Here is a 21,508-nt window from a genome sequence, read left to right as displayed (position 1 = left end):
ACTGCTATTCTTAATTTATCAGATTTAAGTTGATTTGTTTTGTTTTTTGGTCCTTAACAGCTACTTTTCAATAGCACATTTTCCCTTTCTCCCCCTATAGACTTTGCTGTAAACAGACTAAAGCTTTCAGAAATTTTGTATTATAAAATATTAGAGACTGTAATGGTTCAGGAAACACGAAGACTTCATGGAATGGACATGTCAGTAAGTAAATCCACTCAGCCACTAGCAAGGTTCAAAAATCTTAAGCCTAGAAGCAAGTGTGTTAAGAGGTTCTATAATGCATTGTGGGGGTCAGCAGTTAATGGCAAACAGCAAAATGACAAATTAGTTGGCCTTAGTTGTCTTCAGCACATCTAGAGCTAGCCACCTCTAGGCAGGAATATGAAATACATAAAATGCATCTTTGGTACACTATCAGGATCCTTTCCATTCAGGTCCCTTTTTTTTGTCCTTCATTCAAAGCTAGCTAATAATGAGCCCCCTTTCCCTGGACTATTAAGCCAACTGATAATTAAGGCATTTGCCCATATCTGCCAGGGATTTTAGAGGAATAAATTCTTGTGGGATTTTTTTTCTTTTTTCTTTGAACATTTGATCAAATCTGACCACTCCCAATTGCTAAGTAAAGGAATTTTTTTTACACAGTCAAACCTATTATATATCAGTTTCATTCTCCCCCTCTTGTCACTCTTGGAATCTTCTGACCTTCAATTCCAATAGGAACAGATTGATATGTAGGGGACCAGTATAACATATAATAAAATATCTCTTTGTTTCACCCTAGAAATGTTCATCTCTTGTGTGTTGGTTCCCCTTTTTCCTAGATTCCATGTCTTTCATGATTTATGCTAATATTTGATATTTTCAGCTTTTTATTTTGAAATAGATACACAGAAAGTTGCGAAAGTATTAACAGGGAGATCCCATGTAACCTTTCCGTCCAGTGGTTCCCCCCCCCCTTTTTTTTTAAGTATATTATTGATTATTTTGTTAACAGTAGTCCCAATTTTTTCTCCCTTTGTTCTTCTCTGCCCAGTACCCCCCTTCCCTCCAGCAATCCCACTCCCCTTAGTTCATGTCCATGGGTCATGCATATAAGTTCTTTGGCTTCACCCTTTCCTATATTATTCTTATCTTACCCCTGTCTATTTTGTACCAACCGATTATGCTTCTTAATCCCTGCACCATTTCCCCATTTCTCCCCCTCCCCCCTTCCAACTGATAACCCTCCAAATGATCCCCATACTCGTGATTCTGTTCCTATTCTAGTTTGCTTAGTTGGATTTTGTTTTTATTTTTTAGATTCAGTTGTTGATAGTTGTGAGTTTGTTGTCATTTAAATGTTCATAATTTTGATCTTTTTCTTAAGTAAGCCCCTTTGACATGTCACATAATAATAGCTTGGTGATGATGAGCTCCTTTAGCTTTACCGTGTCTGGGAAGCACTTTATCTGACCTTCCATTCTAAATGATAGCTTTGCTGGATAGAGTAATTCTGGTTGTAAGTCCTTGCTCTTCATCTCCTTGAATACTTCTTGCCAGCCCCTTCTTGCCTGCAAAGTTCCTTTCAGAAATCAGCTGATAGTCTTATAGGCATCCATTCGTAGGAAACTCTGTTTTTCTCTTGCTGCTTTTAAGATTCTCTCTTTATCTTTAACCTCTGGCATTTTAATTATGATGTGTCTTGGTGTGGTCCTTTTTGAGTCTAGCTTGTTTGGGACTCTCTCTGCTTCCTGGACTTGTATGTCTATTTCCTTCGCCAAATTTGGAGAGTTTTCTTTCATTATTTTCTCACATAAGTGTTCAGTTTCTTGTTCTTCCTCTTTTCCTACTGGCACCACTATGGTTTGGATGTTGACACATTCAAAGTTGTCCCAGAGGTTCCTAAGCCTCTCCTCATTTTTTTCAATTCCTGTTTCCTTATTCTGTACTGGTTGACTGTTCTTTTCTTCCTTATGTTCCAAATCATTGATTTGAACCCCAGTTTCCTTCCCTTAACCATTGGTTTTGTGTGGACTTTCCTTTGTTTCACTTAGCATAGCCTTCACTTCTTCCTTTATGCATTTGCCATACTTAAGCGTATCTGTGAAGCCTGTGAGCATCTTTATCACCAGTGTTTTGAACTCTGGGCCTGTTAGGTTGGCTGTCTCCTCGTCGCTTAGTTCTCCCACTAGAACCTTGATCCATTCCCCCTTTAGTGCCATACTTCTCTGTCTCCTCATCTTTACAGGTTCCTGTGTTTGTTTGCCTCTGTGTCTTAGGTAGAGCTGTTGTTCCTCTTACGTTGTAAGGGGCTGAGACTTAGGTATTAGTTAGTACAGGGCAACTTGTTTCACCACGTTGTGGCGCTGTTTGTGGCGGAGGGGTCAGAGAGGGAACAATGCCGCTTGCTGAGCACTCGCCCCTTTTCCAGACACTTCTCCCACTTCTGTATGGGACTGGCACCTCTCTAGCTATTGCCCTGGCTGTTGTTCCCAGAGTGGGTGGGTCTGCAGATGTTCTAGGACCGTGGGGCCCCTTTAAACATGTAGACTCTGCTGAGACCAGCAGTTTCTTCCTCCACCCCAACCCCCACTGGTTTGCACAGTCAGAAGCAATAAGGCTTGATTTTCCCCAGTGCTGGGACCAGGAACTGCGTGGTCTGGTCTGGTGCTGGGAGCACTCACCAGGTGTCCCTCCCTCCTTTTTAAAATGTGTGATTACGCTTTCCGCCACCGCCATACCACATCCTCTCTGCCCCAGCTCCACCCCTCCTACCTGTTTGGATGAGTATTTCTTTTTTATATCTTTGTTTGCTAGACTTCCATACAGCTTGTTTTTTCTGGAACTTCTGGTTGTCTCTAGCTTTGAGGTAGTTGTATTCCTTCTTAGTTGTGGAGGGAGACGCAGCGTGTCTGTCTAGGTCTCCATCTTGGCCGGAAGTCTGACCATTTTACTTTCTGCTGAGTAATTTGTCATCCTTCCATCCATTTCCAGATTTTTACATAGTATGGTTTACAGTTACAAATGACTTCTGGTTTTCTGAAAAATAATTTGTTTCTTATTCTCTTTGTTGATTTGGAGTGATATTCGAAAGAAGGATGGCAACAAACAGCATGTTTAAAACTGAAAACTGATGTTGAATCTCAAACTCAATGATGTAATAGGACTTTATCTTCTTAGTAAAATATTTCTTTCTCTGAACTTTTTAAAGTCTTAGCTGTGACATTATACCATTGATTTCAGTGTTTTGATTAATAAACCCTTGTGTTGACAAAACAGTGGTAATAAAACTGTCATTTAAAAAAACAGCCATTCTGAGTAGCTCATTTGGTTAGAACATCGCCCCAATATGCCAGGGTTGTAGGTTCAAATCCCTAGTTAGGTCACAGATAAATGTCAGCCAATGAATGCATAAATAAGTGGAATAACAAATCTATGTTTCTCTATCTCTCTACCTAAAAATCAATATATTAAAATTTTTTAAATGTTAATAAATTTTTCTGGTGCTTTTCTTTTAATGGGAATATTGACTGTTTTATTATTTGCTCAATTTTCAAAGCAGACGTGATGTCGGGCTCATTTAAATATATCCACCACTGAGCAGGATTATTATATATTATAAGAAAAGTTTATAAGTTTGAGAATTCAAATTTTTCTCTCTGATAATCTGCTTTAAGATAATGTGCACAAGTTAGTTTATCTTATTTCTATCGTCGTCTTTATATAGTGACAAAGACTGAAATGCTAGAAATATTAAACTGTGCTCTTTCTTTTCCCCAAGGTTCTTTTAGAGCAAGATATATTTCATCGTTCCTTGATGGCTTGTTGTTTGGAAATTGTGCTCTTTGCCTATAGCTCACCTCGTACTTTTCCCTGGATTATTGAAGTTCTTAATTTGCAGCCATTTTATTTTTATAAGGTGAGGTGAAAACAAAGTTTTGTTATGGTGTAAGATAAATAGAATATCTTAGTGCTGAAGGAAGAACCTGTAGTGATGTTTGGAGGCTATTTCCAGAGGTATTCTGAAAACATATTTCTTTTGGGTGAAATCAAGGGCAAAAGGGAGAGGATGAAGGGTATATATAAATTGAGTCAATTTCGCAGCTTTGGTTCTTTTTCCATCACTGACTGGGAAATGTAACCAGGAACTTACTAGTTAACTTTGAATTTTCCATATTTATGAATGAAAATCATAATCCTGGACTTCCTGTCAACATGATGGGAGTAGTTAAATGTAGTACTCACATTCTCCCACGACATGAAAATTTAAACTACAGAACAACAATCATTCAGAACCATCTGAAATCTAGCTGGGCAGAAGTCCTATAACTAAGGATATAAAAAAGCCACATCAAGACTGGTCGGAGAGGCAGGGATGCAGAGCAGGCTGGTCCCACATCCATATTGTGGCAGTTAAAAATCAGGAGGGATATCTCAGCTGCAGAGTTTATCCCTGAGGAACAAGGGATGCCAGCCCCAGCCCAGGGTTCCAGTGCTGGGAAGAGAAGTCCCCAAAACTTTAGCTGTGAAAACCAATGGGGATTCTGACTAAGTGAGATGAAGGGCTTCTGGAGGCCCAGGCATTCCTCTTAAAAGGCCTGGGCACAGACTTACTAAGACTCACCCCTCTGAGCTTTAGTGCTGGGGCGGCAGCTCCAAAGTCCCCACGGACATATGGGGAGAAACCGAATTGTCTGGCTTTGGGGAGACAATTGGAAGGGCCGCTTTCTCCCAGACAGAGTTCCGGCAGAGGCCATTGTTCCTTTGCTGAGCCCTTGTCTCATAGAGCAGACAGACAGGTGACATAACTTAGTCTTCATTAGTCTGGCTAATACTGTCCTCCCCACCCTGTTGGTTCTGAGACCCTGCCCCACATAACTTTCAGGCCTATGCAAACTATTTCCACTGGTTTTTCCATACAAATGGCCTGTTCTTGGCTTATGTTGAGAATTTCTGAAAATCTCTCAAAGGTTCACAAACCCCAGACAAGCAGCATCTGGCCTCAGCTTCCCCCATACCTCTTGCTAAGTGGCTCTAGGCCGAGTATTAGTGGCACCAATCAGCCTTGGTTCACAACTTGTCTCTCCTGGGCACCTCAAAGCCCATCCGTAGGTCACTCTGTTAACTCATGCCAGGTAGTCCCAGGGAGGACATAGGCGTCAGCTGATCTTGGCCTGCACCTTCCAGGAGGGCCCTGGGCCAGTGCAACTCATGGGCAGCTTCAGACCAGGCCAGAGCACTACCTAACCACCTCTCTAAAGAACACACTTAAGGCATGGATTCATTGGTCACCAGAGTCCCACTGGTGCAAATCCTGCCCTGTGGAGTTAGCTCCTGCACAGCAGCTTCTCTACTGTAGTCATGGCCACTTCTCTCAGCCAATGGGTCTTGGGATAAATTTCTCCCATTGACGTCCCAACAGCAGTCAAGTCTCAACTACATCAGGAAGGTGTGCACACAGCCCAAGGGGTTGGGGGTAGTCACCTGGAACACGTAATTAGGGTAGTCAGGGTGGCTGTGCCACTGTACCCTACAGGACACCTACTACATAAGGCCACTCTACCAAGACTAGGAGACATAGCAGCTCTTCCTAATACCTAGAAACAAACATAGGGAGGCAGCAAAATGAGGAGACAAAGAAACATGTCCCAAATGAAAGAACAGAACAAAACTTCCGAAAAAGAACGAAACAAAATGAAGACAAGCAATCTACTAAATGCACAGTTCCAAACACTGGTTATAAGACTGCTCAAGCCCTGTCTGGTGTGGTTCAGTGGATTGAGTGCCAGCCTATTAACCCAAACATCACTGATTCAATTCCCAGTCAGAACACATGCCTGGGTTGTGGGCCAGGTCCCAGTTGGTTGCAATCCATGGATGTTTCTCTCCCTCTCTTTTTCCCTTCCCCTCTCTCTAAAAATAAATAAATAAAATCTAAAAAAAAAGTTCTAACTTGCAAACACTATGAATTTTTTTTTTTTAAGAATGTTCAAATGCTTCTTAGGGGAAAAGTAGATGAACTTAGTGAGAACTTCAGTAAATAGATAGGAAACATAAAAATGGAGGTAGGAAGCATTAAAAAGAAACAGAAATGAATATATTATAATAACTGAAATGAATACAGTACAGGGAATCAACAGTAGAGTAGATTAAGCAGAGGATCAAGTCAGTAATACATAAGGAAGCACAATATATCCTATCAGAAGAGCAAAAAGAAAAAAGAATCCAAAAAAATGAAGATAGTTTAAGGAGCCTCTGGGGCTGTAAGTATCAACAACTCACATCATGGGTGAGCCAGCAGGAGAAGAGAAAGCAAGGAATTGAAAATCTATTTGAAAAAGCAATGATGGAAAACATCCCTAACCTGCTGAAGGAAATAGATGTACAAGTCCAGGAAGCAGAGTCCCAAACAAGATGAATTCAAAGAGGCTGACACCAAGACATCATAACTAAAATACCAAAGGTTAAAGACAAAGGGAAAATCTTAAAAGCAGCAAGAAAAAGGTGGTTACCTACAAGGGAGCTCCCTTAAGACTGTCAGCTGATTCTCAACAAAAACTTTAGTAGGCCAGAGGGATTGTCACAAAATATTCAAAGTGATGAAAAACAAGGACCTAAAACAGATTATCTAGCAAAGCTATCATTTAGAATGGAAGGACACATAAAAAGCCTTCCAGACAAAAAGCTAAAGGAGTTTGGCCCCACCAAACCAGTATTACAGAAAATGTTAAAGAGTTTTCTTTAAGAAGGAAAAAAAAATATGAATAATGAAATGGCAGTAAATATATATTTATCAATAATTTAATGCAAATGAATTAAATCCTTCAGTCAAAAGACAGTGGCTGAATGGATTAAAAAAACGACCTCTGACCCTTACATATGCTGTCTATAGGAGACTCACTTCAGGTAGAAAGGCACACACAGACTGAAAGTAAAGGGATAGAAAAAGATGTTGTATGACTGAAAACAAAAAAACTGGAGTAGCAATACTTACATCCGACAAAATAGACTTGAAAACAAAGGTTATAACAAAAGATAATGAAGGACCCAGTAATTCCACTTCTGGGTATTTATCCGAAGAAACCCAAAACACTAAATTGAAAAGAAATATACATCCATATGTTTATTACAGCATTATTTACAATAGCCAAGATATGGAAACAGCCTAAGTGTCCATCAATAGATAAATGGATCAAGAAGTGAGGAACATATACAATGGAATATAGCCATTAAAAAAAAAAATCTTGCTATCTACAACAACATGAGTGGACAGTGATTTTCAACCTTTTTCATCTCATGGCACAAATTAATTACTAAAATTCTGTGGCACACCAAAAAATATATTATTTGCTAATCTGACAAAAAAAAAATGTAATTTACCATAATAATAGTAACTACCTACCCTTTTGCTCCAAAGTGACTTTTTTTAAAAATCAGGTGACATGCCTAGGTTGCAGGGTTGGTCCCTGGTTGGGGCACATAGGCAACCGATGAATGTTCCTGTTCCTCTCTTTCTCTTTCCCTTCCTCTCTTCTGATGTTTCTCTTTCTCTTTTTTTCTTTATTCCCCTTTCTCTGATATTTCTCTTCTTTTTCTTCATTTCTCTTTCTCTAAAATCAATAAGTACGTCTTTGGGTGAGAACTAGAAAGATCAGGTGCTTATATTTGTTTGTAAGGATTTATGGTACCAATAATTAATCACATGCAACCTTATTGTGTGATGTAACTAATAAGCTATTGTATGACATATTTTTATGGTTCAAGATGGCATTGACACCGGACAGCTGTTGTGTTGGCTGTTGTCATTTTTTAATTTCATAATATAAGAGAAAAGAGATCAGTGCTCCTGACTGCATATGGCATGTTTTAAAAACTCTTCTGGCACACTAGTTGGAAATTGCTGATTTAGAGGTATCTGTTCTGAGTGAGCTAAGTCAGACAGAGGAAGACAAATGCCATATGATTTCACTTATATTTGGAATCTAAAAAACAAACGAACAAGCAGACCAGGAACAGATATATAGGTACAGAGAACATTTTGACAATTGCCAGATGGGAGGGTCTTGGGGTGGTGGGTGAAAAAGGTGAAGGGATTAAAAAGTACAAGTTTGTGGTTAAAGAACAGTCAGAGAGATGTAAAGTATACGTAGATAGGGAATATAGCCAACAATATTGTAATAACTGTGGTGTCAGATGTGGACTAGATTTATTGGGGTGATCACTTCGTTATATAAATGTCTGATCACTGGGGTGTACACCTGAAACTAATATAATATTGTACATCAATTGAAAAAAACTCTTAAAATCATAATCCTGTTAAAAAGATGCATGATAAAAGACAAAATCTCAAGAGAAAGAAAGATCTGAAATTTATTCTGGTTATAGCCTAGATAATTGAAACTGTAGTAAGAGATCATGTTCCTTTCCCAAATTTGAGCTAACTCAGTATAGCTGGATCTTACTTAGTTCCTATTTTTCTGCTAGAACTATTATTAACCTTTTTTCTTATACAACAGAGGTCACGGCTACAATAACATTTAATGTTACCCAGTGTTCGGATTTAAGACTAAGGTTACTATTATTATACTTATTAGCATGATTTAGTTACTATTTTGTCAGTCTGTGCTACTTTCAAATTATTGACGATTGAAAAGTTAGATTGAAGTGTTAAATTTTTATACCTAAAATATGTCTAAAGTTGTAGAAATGAAAATCACTAGAACAATCATCCATTTGAATTATCAATTGAGTGAGATTTAAATATTTTTTTAGTTTTTTAGGGAAAATTGCTTCTTTCTACTTTAATGTTTATGTGTATGTTTATCTGTACTGTTAGGAAATATATGTAATTTTATTCAAGGGAAGAGTTGTTTTACCCTTACCTAATAACAATTTATTTTTATTTGTTACATCCTGTTTTATTTAGGAAGTTAAATGTCTTTGTTTTTTAACCATATAAATAATATATACATAAGAACAGAAAATGCATACAAATGTAAATATTAAAAATCACATTGAAATTCTAATTATAAATAATAATAATCAGTTAATACTTTTGTGTATATTCTTATAGACTTTGTTTCAGATATTTACTCTTTTTAACTGGACTTATAGTATATATTAGGTTGGTCAAAAAAGTTGTCTTTTTTTTTTTTTTTTTGTAAGATGGCCCTAGTAGTGCTCAGTTGTCTTTAACTTCTTTCAAAACAGTTTTGTTAGATTGCATTGTGACTGCTGTCATATCAGCATGCATTTTATAAAAAACCTATCAAAATTGGCAAATTTTTGTGTGGCCATTTCAATATTGAAGATGTAAGAAAATAAGCAACATTTTTGACTTATTATGATTTATTATTTCAAGAAAGGTAAAAATGCAACTGAAACACAAAAAAGATTTGTGCAGTCTATGGAGAAGGTGCTGTGACTAACTGAACATATCAAAAGTGGTTTGTGAAATTTTGTGCTGGAGATTTCTCGCTGGACAATGCTCCGTGGTTGGGTAGACCAGTTGAAGTTGATAGCCATCAAATTGAGACATCAATTGAGAACAATCGGCATTATACCACACAGGAGATAGCCGACATACTCAAAATAGCCAAATCAATAAAATTATTGGTAAAAATGAAAAATGTCTTTTATGGAAAACAATAAATGGACTTTTCGGCCAATCCAATATAAACAATGTTTCTTTAATTATGTTATTCATTCTGCTCTTTTGAGCTATTAGGAAGAATAACATGAATTCAAAATAGCAATAAGTTTACATTCAAAATAGTAATAAATTCAAAATAGCAATGAGCTGGGAGCTCAGTACCTGACTTCTGCCACTATTGGGCTGTTAACAGCTTTCATCAGTCATTGTCTTAGTTTTTCATGTAAAGAAAACATGAAAAACAGAGGTGTATGTGAAAGTATTTTGAAGATCTTAAAAACTCCTTCAAAGATATCCTTGATTCTGTGTCATTAATTAGACCAGAACTTGTCATACATGCAAACCCACCTAATCTAGAAATGACTGCTTGAGACTACACTAACTTCTCAATTTTCTTGTCTCCAGGTTATTGAGGTGGTGATCCGTTCAGAGGAGGGACTTTCCAGGGACATGGTGAAACACCTGAACAGCATCGAAGAACAGATTTTGGAGAGTTTAGCATGGAATCATGATTCTGCACTATGGGAAGCTCTCCAGGCTTCTGCAAACAAAGTTCCTACTTGTGAAGAAGTGAGTAAGGACAGGGCTAATAATCCTGTCATTTTAGAAAATAACAGCTTTATTGAGATATAATTGACATACTATACATTCACCCATTTAAAGTGTACAGGTCCGTGGTTTTTAGTATAATCATAGATACATGCAGTCATCAGCACAGTCAGTTTTGGAATATATCTCTCACCTCAACAAGAAATCATACCCTTTAGCTATCACTTCCCATCCGTCTGTCTTCTCCCTAGCCCTAATCAATAAGTAATCTAATTTCTTTCTCTATTCACTTACCTATTCTGGACCTTCCATATTAATGAAGTTATACAATATATCATATTCCTTTGTGATTGGCTTCTTTCACTTAGCATAATGTTTTCAAGGTTCATCCATGTTGTATGTACCAGCATTTCATTCCTTTTAATGGCTTAATGATATTGCATTGCATAGATAGACCATTTATCAATTGATGGACATTTGGATTGTTTCCATATTTTGGCTGTTAGGAATAATGCTACTATGAACAGTCATGCACAAGTTTTTATATGGACATAAGTTTTCTTTCTCTTGAATATATGTTTAAGAGTACAATTGCTGGGCCATATAATAACTGTTTAAGTGCTTGGGGAACTGTCAGACCTTTTTCCAAAGTGGCTGCATCATTTAACAGTCCCACTATCAATGTATGAAGATATCAGTTTCTCCACATTTTCTCCAAACTACATGCCCCAAGCAGGGGCCGAACCCACAACCAAGACTATGCTTTAACCAGGAATTGAACCAGCAACCTTTTGCTTTGCAGGTGACACCTAACCCAACTGAGCCTCACCAGTCAGTGCTTTCTTTTTGATTCTAGTCATTCTGGTAGGCGTGAAGGGATACCTCATGGTTTTTATTTGCATTCTCATGATGACCAATGATGTTCAACATCTTTTCATGTACTTAATAACTATATATGTATCTTCTTTGGAGAAATAAATATACAGATCTTTTGCCCATTTTTAAATTCAGTTACTTATCTTTTTATTATTGAGTTAAAAGAATTCTTCGTGTATTGTCCATAGAACTCCTGCATACAACGTATGAGTTCCCAAAACTTTTCTCCTATTCTGTTAGTTGTCTTTATACTTTATTTATTTTAAAATTTTATTTATTTATTTTTAGAGAGAGAGGAAGGGAGGGAGAGAGGGAGAGAAACATCAGCCTGTGGTTGCCTCTCGTGTGCCCCCAACTGGGGACCTGGCCCGCAACCCAGGTAATGTGCCCTGACTGGGAACTGAACCAGAGACCCTTTGGTTCACAGGCCGGCACTCAATCCACTGAGCCACACCAGCCAGGGCTATTTATTTATTTTTAGAGAGAGGGGAAGGGAGGGTGAAAGAGAGGAAGAGAAACATCGAAGTGTGAGAGATACACATATCAGTCACCTCACATGCCCTCAACTGGGGACCTGACCCTGCAACCCAGGCATTTGTCCTGACCGGGAATTGAACCAGTGACCTTTCGGTTCACAGTCCGGCACTCAGTCCACTGAGCCACACGAGCCAGGGTTACTTTTTACTTTTTTGATGAAGTCCGTTGGAATAAAAAAAGATTTTAATTTTGATGATGTCTAATTTATCTATTTTTTCTTTTGTTGCTTATGATTTTGGTTCCATATCTAATAAACCATTAATTTCATCATTTTTAATTTTTAAACATCCACGTACAGAATTAAATACTTTTTTCCTGGCTGCTGTGGCTCAGTGGATTGAGCGTTGGGCTGCAAAACAAGTGTCGCTGGTTCAATTCCCAGTCAGGGCACATGACTAGGTTGCACATCAGGTCCCCAGTTGGGGACGCAAGTGAGAGACAACCACACAGTAATGTTTCTCTCCCTCTCTTTCTCCTTTCCCCTCTCTCTAAAAATAAATAAATAAATAAACAAACAAATAAATAAATTGTTTTAAAAAAAAAAGAAATACTTTTTATTAGTAGTATTTAGAATAAAAAAGCCAGAACTTTATGCCTCATACATGCAAATATCACAACATTTTAGTATCTTGTGAGAAATTGAGTTTTTCCCATCACCTCTGTTATTCTTTTGTAACTCTTCATTCCTTTTTGCTTTTCTCTCTCCTTGTACCTTATTCTTGAACTTTTCCTTAATCCCAAACTACTAAAGGAACTCTGCAAGACAGGAAGAACTTAAAAGAAAATAATTTCTTAAAAAAAACTCTTCCATGAGTCTTTCGTCTTTTGTAGCACTGTGGCTTGAAAAATTCAACCTTTCTGATTTCTGGACTCAAGGCAGTGGGAACCTTACGCGAGAAGCTGCCCCAGAGCTCTCTGTGATGCCAGCTCCTGAACTCAGGGACGAAATCCTTGAGCATTTTTGAGCACTAATTGACAATTATAGCTTCTTTCTCAATAACATAAGTGTATTTTGTTTGAGTCCCTGGCTGGTTTGGCTCAGTGGATTGAGCGTCGGCCTGCGAGCTAAGTGTCGCTGGTTCGATCTTCCAGTCAGGGCACATCAGAGAAGGAAAACTCTGATTCCAAAAAACCTCCGCTGCCTTGCGGCATACCTCTTCAGGGGAAAGGCTAAGGGAGTAAACCCCGACAGAAAATCCGGAGCCGGAGTCCCTAAGGCGGTTTGACGTTGTAGTCAACACCGGCAACTCCTGCGGCGCACCTGAAGCCAAGCTGACTCCGTCTTTCCCTTGGACCCTTCAGCTGCGAAGAGAGGGGGGGTCTGCTGCATGGGCAACAGCAGACCCTCCATATCACCCTGCCCAGGCTCTGTAGCTTCAGCTTCACTGGAGAGGACACTCCAGCGTCATCGCAAGATGTCGATTCAACACGGGAGGAGACAGATACCGTGTCACTCCCGAGTCGGACTGCACAACCATTCTCGGCGGTGCAGATAGACTCTTAAGAAGCTACACCATCGTCTCTCGAGACGGACGGCTGCCAACCGACCGGTTAATGGGGCAATCTTTAGTACTCATCAATATTTCTATTATAAAATCCACTAGGAAAGTTATTAAAAAGCTATGAACTTGAGGGAAAAAGATTTGATTTGAGACTCTTGCTCTGTTACTTAATAGTGGTATGTCCTTGGGCAAATTTCACATTTTGAGCCTCAGTTTTTTTATCTCTAGGTGGAGAATGATAGTGTTGACCTCATAGGTTTACTTCTAATTGTTGATAAACTTAAATAGATACATTATGAGATGAACTCTTTACATATATTTAACAACATTAACTATTGAGCACTTAATGTAAGTTGTTAAATTTTGTGAAGAAAAAAAGGAAAGGGACATTACATAGTAAAACAAGTCATTTTTTATTTTTTCCTCTTACAAGTTTTCATCAGTAGGTTTATCTGTATGTAAAGCAAAGGACTTTTGTTTTCAACAGGTTATATTTCCAAATAACTTTGAAACAGGAAATGGAGGAAATATACAGGGACACCTTCCCATGATGCCAATGTCTCCGCTTATACATCCCAGAGTAAAAGAAGTTCGGACGGACAGTGGAAGTCTTCGAAAGGGTATGTTCAACATTGGCAAACAGTGAAAAATAACAAAGATCACATTTCAGAGGAAATTTCAAGTCTTTTTTTATTTTGCTTTTTTCTATTAAGTTGTCCCACTTTTTACCCCATTGCTCACCCCCAACCGCACCTACCCCTTTTCCCACAGTCTATCCCCACCCCGTCACCCTGTTGTCCATGTCCATTGGTCATTTATAATAGTTCCTTGACTAAACCCTTCCTCTTCTTTCCTCCCTTTCCCCCGTTTTTTTTAATCCTCACTCAAGGATATGTTTGATTTTTAGAGAGAAACATTGATCTGTTGCCTCCCATACACGCCCTGACTGGGGTTGAACCCACAACCTAGGTATGTACCCTGACCAGAAATCAAACCCACAACCTTTTGGTGTGCGGGATGACGCTCCAACCAACCGAGCCACCTGGCCAGGATTAAGTCTTATTAATATTATATTAATTTCTTCATCAGGATTTGAAGGGAGCTTAATGCTTATGTCAGCCTCATAGTATGGCTTGTTCTGCACTTTTTTATGTTAATTAGATTTCCAGTCTGATTTTGAATATAATTATGTTTTAAAGATTTACTTGTTTTTAGAGAGGGGGAGGGAGGGAGAAAGAGAGGGAAACATCTATGTGAGAGAGAACAATCAGTTGCCTTGCATTATGTGCTGCTGGAGACTGAACCTGTGACCCAGGCATGCTCCCCAATTGGGAATCAAACCAGCGACCTTTTGCTTTGTGAGGCAACGCACAATGCCCAACCAACTGATCCGCACTGGTCAGGGCGAGTATAATCCATTTTTTAAATTGCTTGTTGGTTATTGTGAAAATAGTATTTTGGTCTTTTAATAAACACAGACAGCCTTTCCTAAATGTTAATGGAAAACTATTTAAATACATTACCTAGTTTTCAAATGTGATGGAAGTTATATTATTGCTCTGTCGATGCATGTCTCTATAGAAATATAAATATTTATAGCAGAGCAAAGAACTCTGGGATGTAAAGTTCATCTAGTAAATGATTTATTTATACATTCTTAGAATAGGTCATTTGAGCCTTATTAATAGGAAGATTTTAGTGCATTCTTCCTTATTTTCTCTTGTGTTATAGCAAACTTGTGTGTGCATTTTCTGGATTATGTAGCTCTTGATTTTTTTTAAATCAGTTAAGAAAATCTTTTGACCATACAATATTCCTGAACAAACCTCAGATAAACAAATATTCAGCTTCAATAGTTACATAGCTCCAGATCATTTTTAAACAATAGTTTTTTATTTGTGTGTGTGCATGCATGTGCTTTGCTTTACACATAGTGAAGTTATGAAAATGTGCAAGCTGTGCATATAAAACAATCTTCATAAACAATGGAAATAATTAGGATTGTTTTATAACCTTTAAAGATCTTGTCAAAAACTTTAAAAATTCTGTTATTTATTTAGTGAAATGAACAAGTCATTCATTTATTAGTACAATATAATTTAAAACATTAGAAACATTGAAAATAAAAGTATTTTATTTTTTAAAAAACTTACAGAAAATAGCTTAAACTGTTTGCTGCATTCTCACATAACTATGATACTCAGGGAGCGTCTATTTTGTGCCTTGGTGAACTGTTATGTTCCTTTCTAAGTTTGGATCAGCTTTCAACATTTTATTTATTTTTTTGAGAATTTTTATGAGAGTTTATTTGAATGAACACAATGTCAGGAAGCAAGATCTCAAATGCTCCCAGCTTTCAACATTTTATTCTCTGTGCTTTCAGTGCTGTGAAATATCTCAGAGTTCCTCTATGTTAAATTTTTACTATCATTACTTCCTGTTGTACATCATCCTTTTTGTTGCAACAACTTTCCTTTTATATCAGTAAGTTTCATCTTTACAAAGTAATTCTAGCTATGCATGTAATCTCTTGCACAGTGGCAGTGTCAACATCACTTTCAGAGTCAGCTTTTCTTCTGTAACTTCATGACACTTTTAATTTCATCTTCAACATTATTACTTTTTATTTCTTTGTTGCACTTTCACTTTTCTTTTTCTTTTTTCTCTTTTTTGACAATTCCCCCTTTCATTTGTCTGCTTTGTAAAATGTTGTATGGGTTTCTCACTGGGAGACTAGGAGGCAACATAACTGTATGCTTTGCTGTCTACATGAAATGAATAACAGATGTGCCCCCAAAAATCACTTACAGACTTTGAAAGAAGTGACATGATCAGTAACTGATCATGATGTACAGCTATTATTTACATAATAATTTATGGACTGAAGTTTGTAGTTTATGCAATTTACAGTTAATATACCATGGCAATTGAAATTTGATCTGTTTAGCTAGAGGTATTGTTAATTTAAACTGTAATCACTGAAATTTCTGCATACTGGAACTGTACAAAGCATGAATTGTGTGTGTGTGTGTGTATCTTTGACTATAATTTATATGTATATTATATGTATGTGTGTGTGTATAGTGACCAAAATGTGATTTCTTTCCAGGTGGTGGGATTTTGAGTGTTATTTTCTCCATTATAGTTTTTAGTATTTGAATTTTTTCAGTGAGTTTTTTAATTGAGATATAATTCACATACCATTATACAATTTATTGGTTATTAGAATATTCACCAGAGTTTACAACTATCACCATTATCTAATTCCAGAATTTTTTCATCTCTCCAAAAACATACCTTATACCTAATATCAATCATTCTCCAGTTGTTCCTCCACCAAGTCCATGGAACTACTCATCCACTTGTTGTCCCTACAGATTTGCCTATTCTGGACACTTCATGTAAATATGAGGCCTTTTAATTGGCTTCTTTCATTTAGTATATTTTCAAGATATATCTGTGTTGCAGCATGTACCACCACTTCATTCATCTTTATGGGTGGATTCTATTTTATTGTATGGATATTGATTATTTCATCATTAGTTGATGGACATTTAGATTATTTCCACTTGTTGGCTGTCACAAATAATGCTACTATGAATATTCAGGGTATACATTATTTATATAATTAGAGGAAAAAGTTATTTTCTTATGAGGATTCAGGCAAAAGAAATAATAGAAAATTTTTAGAAAACAATAATATTGAGCCTTGACTCTGGAGAGATAAAGTTTCTACTTGACCCTTAACATTTTGCTCCTTTAATATAGGCAAAAGTTCAAGAAACCAAGAAGGTCAGCTATCATTTTCACATTTTATTGTAAGGACTTATGACACAGCCCATTTTCTCCCCCTAGACTTGTTATGAGGACAGAGGCCATGTTAGTCACTGCTGAATTCCTATTGCCTAGAATGGTAACTCAGTATCTTTTGTTGAATGAATGAATGAACCTGGTTCGCTATTTTGGAATACATATCAAAGTGTTTTAAACTTGTTTTTCTCTTTATTAGATGTGCAACCATTGTCTCCAATTTCTGTCCATGAACGCTACAGTTCTCCTACTGCAGGGAGTGCTAAGAGAAGACTTTTTGGGGAGGACCCCCCAAAGGAAGTACTTATGGAAAGGATCATAACAGAAGGGAAAAAACTGAAAATTGCTCCTTCTTCAAGCATTGCAGCGGAAAATATATCAATTTCACCTGGGCAGAGTCTTTTAACAATGGCCACAGCCATAGTAACAGGGACAGCAGGACATAAAGTTACAATCCCATTGCATGGTAACATTCTAATGCATTTATTTATTTATTTATTTATTTTTCCTGAGTTGGATAAAATTTAAGAATATCTTACTGGATTGGATGACATGGCATTGCTAACCCAGGATTTTTTCTTGAACCTAAAAAATATTTATTTTTATTTTTTAGAACAGTTTTTGGTTTATAACAAAATTGAATGGAAGTTGTAAAGATTTCCCATATACTTTCTGCCCCCAAACACACATAGCCTCCCTCACCATCAACACTCCTACACCAGAAGGGTACATTTGTTACAATTGATGATTCTACATTGACACATTATTATCACCCCAAGTCCAAAGTTTATATTAGTGTTCACTCTTGATTTTGTATATTCTATGGGTTTTTACAAATGTCTTATGAGACCTATTAACCATTATAGTATTACACAGAATAGTTTAACTGCCTTAAAAATCCTGTGCTTTACCTTTTTTGTTTTGAACCTGTACTTTTTCTTGAATTTTCCCATTTTATAAATTTACTACCCTTCTTGTTAGGATTTATATTCTTATCTGAGCTTTAGAGATGAGTGTATTGGGCAAGATTTTTGTTTTTTGATTAGAAAGTCCTCGTAAGTGCTCAAAACAAAACAGAGAAGAAATAAATAATAATATTATAACTTAGAATTATTATTTGTGTGGCTTTCCTCTCCTTTTCTAACAGTCCTATGCTTATACACTTAGACGGATATAATTGATTTTCCTGGAGCACATACAGCTTGCTAAAACAGAACTCTTGCTTGTATATTTAGGTATTGCAAATGATGCTGGGGAGATCACATTGATACCAATTTCCATGAATACACCTCAGGAGTCTAAAGTCGAGAGTCCTGTATCTCTTACTGCTGAGTCATTAATTGGTGCTTCTCCAAAACAAACTCATCTGACTAAAGCACAAGAAGTATATCCAGCTGGAGCAAGCAGACCAAAGAGAACTGGGTCCTTAGCACTGTTTTATAGAAAGGTATGTGATTTTATAGCATCTAAAAAGAATTCATTTAATCATCTATACCCATTAAACAATAATTCCCATTCTTTATCTTCCCCACACCAGCCCCTGGTAACCACTATTCTCCTCTGTCTCTATGAATTTCACTACTCTGGATACCTCATATAAGTGGAATCATAGAATATTTATCGTTTTGGAACATGCTTATTTCATTTGGCATAATGTCTTCAAGGTTTATTGTACATGTGTCAGAATTCCCTTTTTGAGACTAATATTTCATTATACATATATACACACACCATATTTTGTAGTTTGTCCATTCACAGGTGGTTGACATTTGGGTTGTGTCTACTTTTTGGTTACTGTGAATAATGCTGCTATGAAAATTAGTGTACAAATATCTATTCAATTCTCTGCTTTCAGTTCTTCCGGGTATATATCCAGGAGTGGAATAGTAATTCTAAATTTAGTTTTTTGAGGTAATGCCATATTACTTTCCACAGTGACTGCACAATACACATGGGATTCCAAGTTTTCTACATCCTTGCCAAAACTTATTTTCAGGTTTTTTTGTTTTTTGTTTTTTCTTAGTAATAACCATCCTAATGAGTTTGAATCGCAGTAGTTTTTATTTGTGTTCCTCTAGTGATTAGCGGTATTGGGCATCTTTTCATGTGCTTATTGGCTATTTGTATGTCTTTTTTGGAGAAATGTCTATTGAATTCCTTGGCCCATTTTTTATTTGAGTTTTTTGTTGTTGAGTTGTAGAAGTTCTTTATATACTCTAAAGACTGATCCCTCATCAGATTTGTGATTTGCAAATATATTCTCCCATTCTGTAGGGTCCTTTTTCACTATGTTGATCATGTCCTTTAATGCACAGAAGTTTCAAATTTTTACGAAATCCAATTTATCTGTTTTGTTGTGTTGTGCTTTTGGTGTAATATCCAAGAAATTATTGCCTATTTCAAAATCATGAAGCTTTTCCCCTGTTTTATTTTTTTTCTAGCATTTTTATAGTTTTAGCAATTACACTTAGGTGTTTGATCCATTTTCAGTTAATTTTGTATGTGGTATAAGGTAAAGATCCATTTTCATTCTTTTGCATGTGGATATCCAATTTTTTCAGCACCATTTGTTAAAAAAACTGTTCTTTCCCCCATTGAATGGTCTTGGGACTCTTGTCAATGCTCATTTGACCATATATATTAGAGTTTATTTTGGGGCTATCTATTCTATTCATTGGTCTCTTTATGTCTGTTTTTATGCCAGTATCATACATTTGATTACTGTAACTTTGTCGTAAGTTTTGAAGTTGGGGGATATGAGACCTCCAGCTTAGTTCTCTGTTTTCAAGATTATTTGGCTTTCCAGTCCTTTGAGATTCTATGAGTTTTAGGATGGTTTTCTGTTATTTCAAAAATGTCATTGCAGCTTTGATAGGGGTTGCATGGAATCTGTAGATGGCTTTGAGTAGTGTTAACATCTTAACTATAAATCTTTCATCCGTGAATGTGGCATGTTTTTCCATTTATTTGTGTTTTCTTTCATTTTTTTAAGCAGTGTTTTGTAGTTTTTCAGTATACAAGTCTTTAGCCTCCTTGGTTAAGTTTATTCTTTTTCATGCTATTATAAATGGAATCATATTCTAAATTTCATTTTTGGATTATTCATGGTGAATATTTTTTTATTATTTTTAATCCTCACCAGAGGATATGTTTATTATTTGAGAGAGAGAGAGAAACATTGATCAGTTGCCTCCCATCTTCGCCCTGACCAGGGATTGAATCCACAACCTAGGTATGTGCCCTGACTGAACATAGAAACCACAGCCTTTTGGCTTATGGGATGACACTCCAACCAACTGAACCACCTGGCCAGGGCTCCTTTGAATTTTTTGTTAAAAGCCGAAGCCTTCCAGAATATGTGTATTTTGGGGACTTCAGTCAAGAAGGAGGCGTAGGTAAAAACAGCTTGCCTTCTCACACAACCACAGCAAAAATTACAATTAAACCACAAAACAACTATCACCCAGAATGATCATAAAATGAGCTGTATGAAAGTCCAACAACCAGCGATTCCGTCCTGCCTGTCTGTTCTACGGAGCAGAAGTCATTTATCTCCATCTGTGTTCTCTCCCACCTGAGTCCGTGCTGTCACCCCATGGAAGATTCCGTGGACATAGACATGAGCCCTCTGCAGCCTCAGAACTATCTTTTCGGTTGTGAACTCAAAGCTGACAAAGATTATCACTTTAAGGTGGATAATGATGAAAATGAGCGCCAATTATCCTTACAAACAGTCATTTTAGGGGCTGGGGCAAAGGACGAACTGCACATTGTGGAAGCAGAGGCCATGAATTACGAAGGCAGTCCCATTAAAGTGACCCTGGCGACCCTGAAAATGTCTGTGCAGCCCACGGTTTCCCTTTGTGGCTTTGAAATAACACCACCTGTGGTCTTACGGTTGAAGTGTGGTTCAGGGCCTGTGCATTTCAGTGGACAGCACTTAGTAACTGTGAAGGAAGATGCAGAGTCAGAAGACGAAGAGGAGGAGGACGTGAAGCTCCTTAGTATGTCCGGGAAGCGCTCCACCCCTGGAAGTGGCAGCAAGGTCCCATAGAAAAAAGTAAAACTTGCTGCCGATGAAGATGATGATGATGACGAGGACGATGATGACGATGAAGATGATGATGATGATTTTGAGGATGAGGAAGCTGAAGAAAAAGCTCCAGTAAAGGAATCTATATGAGATACTCCAGCCAAAAATGCACAAAAAACTAATCAGAATGGAAAAGACTCAAAACCGTCAACACCAAGATCAAAAGGTCAAGAATCCTTCAAAAAACAGGAAAAAACTCCTAAAACACCAAAAGGACCTAGTTCTGTAGAAGACATAAAAGTAAAAATGCCAGCAAGTATAGAAAAACGTGGTTCACTTCCCAAAGTGGAAGCCAAATTCATCAGTTATGTGAAGAATTGCTTCTGGATGACTGACCAGGAGGCTATTCAAGACCTCTGGCAGTGGAGGAAGTCTCTTTAAGAAAATAGTTTAAACTGTTTGTTAAAATTTTCCATCTTATTTCATTTCTGTAACAGTTGATATCTGGCTGTTCTTTTTATAATGCAGGGTGAGAACTTTCCCTACTGTGTCTGATAAATGTTG

At 37.2% G+C, this 21,508-nt stretch overlaps 1 protein-coding gene and 1 pseudogene across 1 annotated transcript in view; both read left to right on the top strand.

The window, feature by feature from the left end:
• RBL1 (RB transcriptional corepressor like 1) overlaps positions 1-21,508 on the top strand; it is a 68,840-nt gene that overhangs the window by 20,107 nt on the left and 27,225 nt on the right. Inside the window, exons 11-16 of the mRNA XM_090286371.1 lie at positions 101-204; positions 3,767-3,904; positions 10,043-10,207; positions 13,589-13,721; positions 17,111-17,377; positions 18,147-18,358. Coding sequence (XP_090142497.1) covers positions 101-204; positions 3,767-3,904; positions 10,043-10,207; positions 13,589-13,721; positions 17,111-17,377; positions 18,147-18,358 — 1,019 coding nt within the window. The remainder of the gene's footprint in view (positions 1-100; positions 205-3,766; positions 3,905-10,042; positions 10,208-13,588; positions 13,722-17,110; positions 17,378-18,146; positions 18,359-21,508) is intronic.
• Positions 20,507-21,411, top strand: LOC150003525 (nucleophosmin-like; annotated as a pseudogene).

This window comes from Furipterus horrens, unplaced genomic scaffold (genome assembly GCF_987537825.1).
Source record: "Furipterus horrens unplaced genomic scaffold, mFurHor1.1.pri manual_scaffold_8, whole genome shotgun sequence".
Lineage (NCBI taxonomy): Eukaryota > Metazoa > Chordata > Mammalia > Chiroptera > Furipteridae > Furipterus > Furipterus horrens.
The sequence above is the reverse complement of the archived record's forward strand: the minus strand, read 5'-3'. Positions and strand labels throughout refer to the sequence as shown.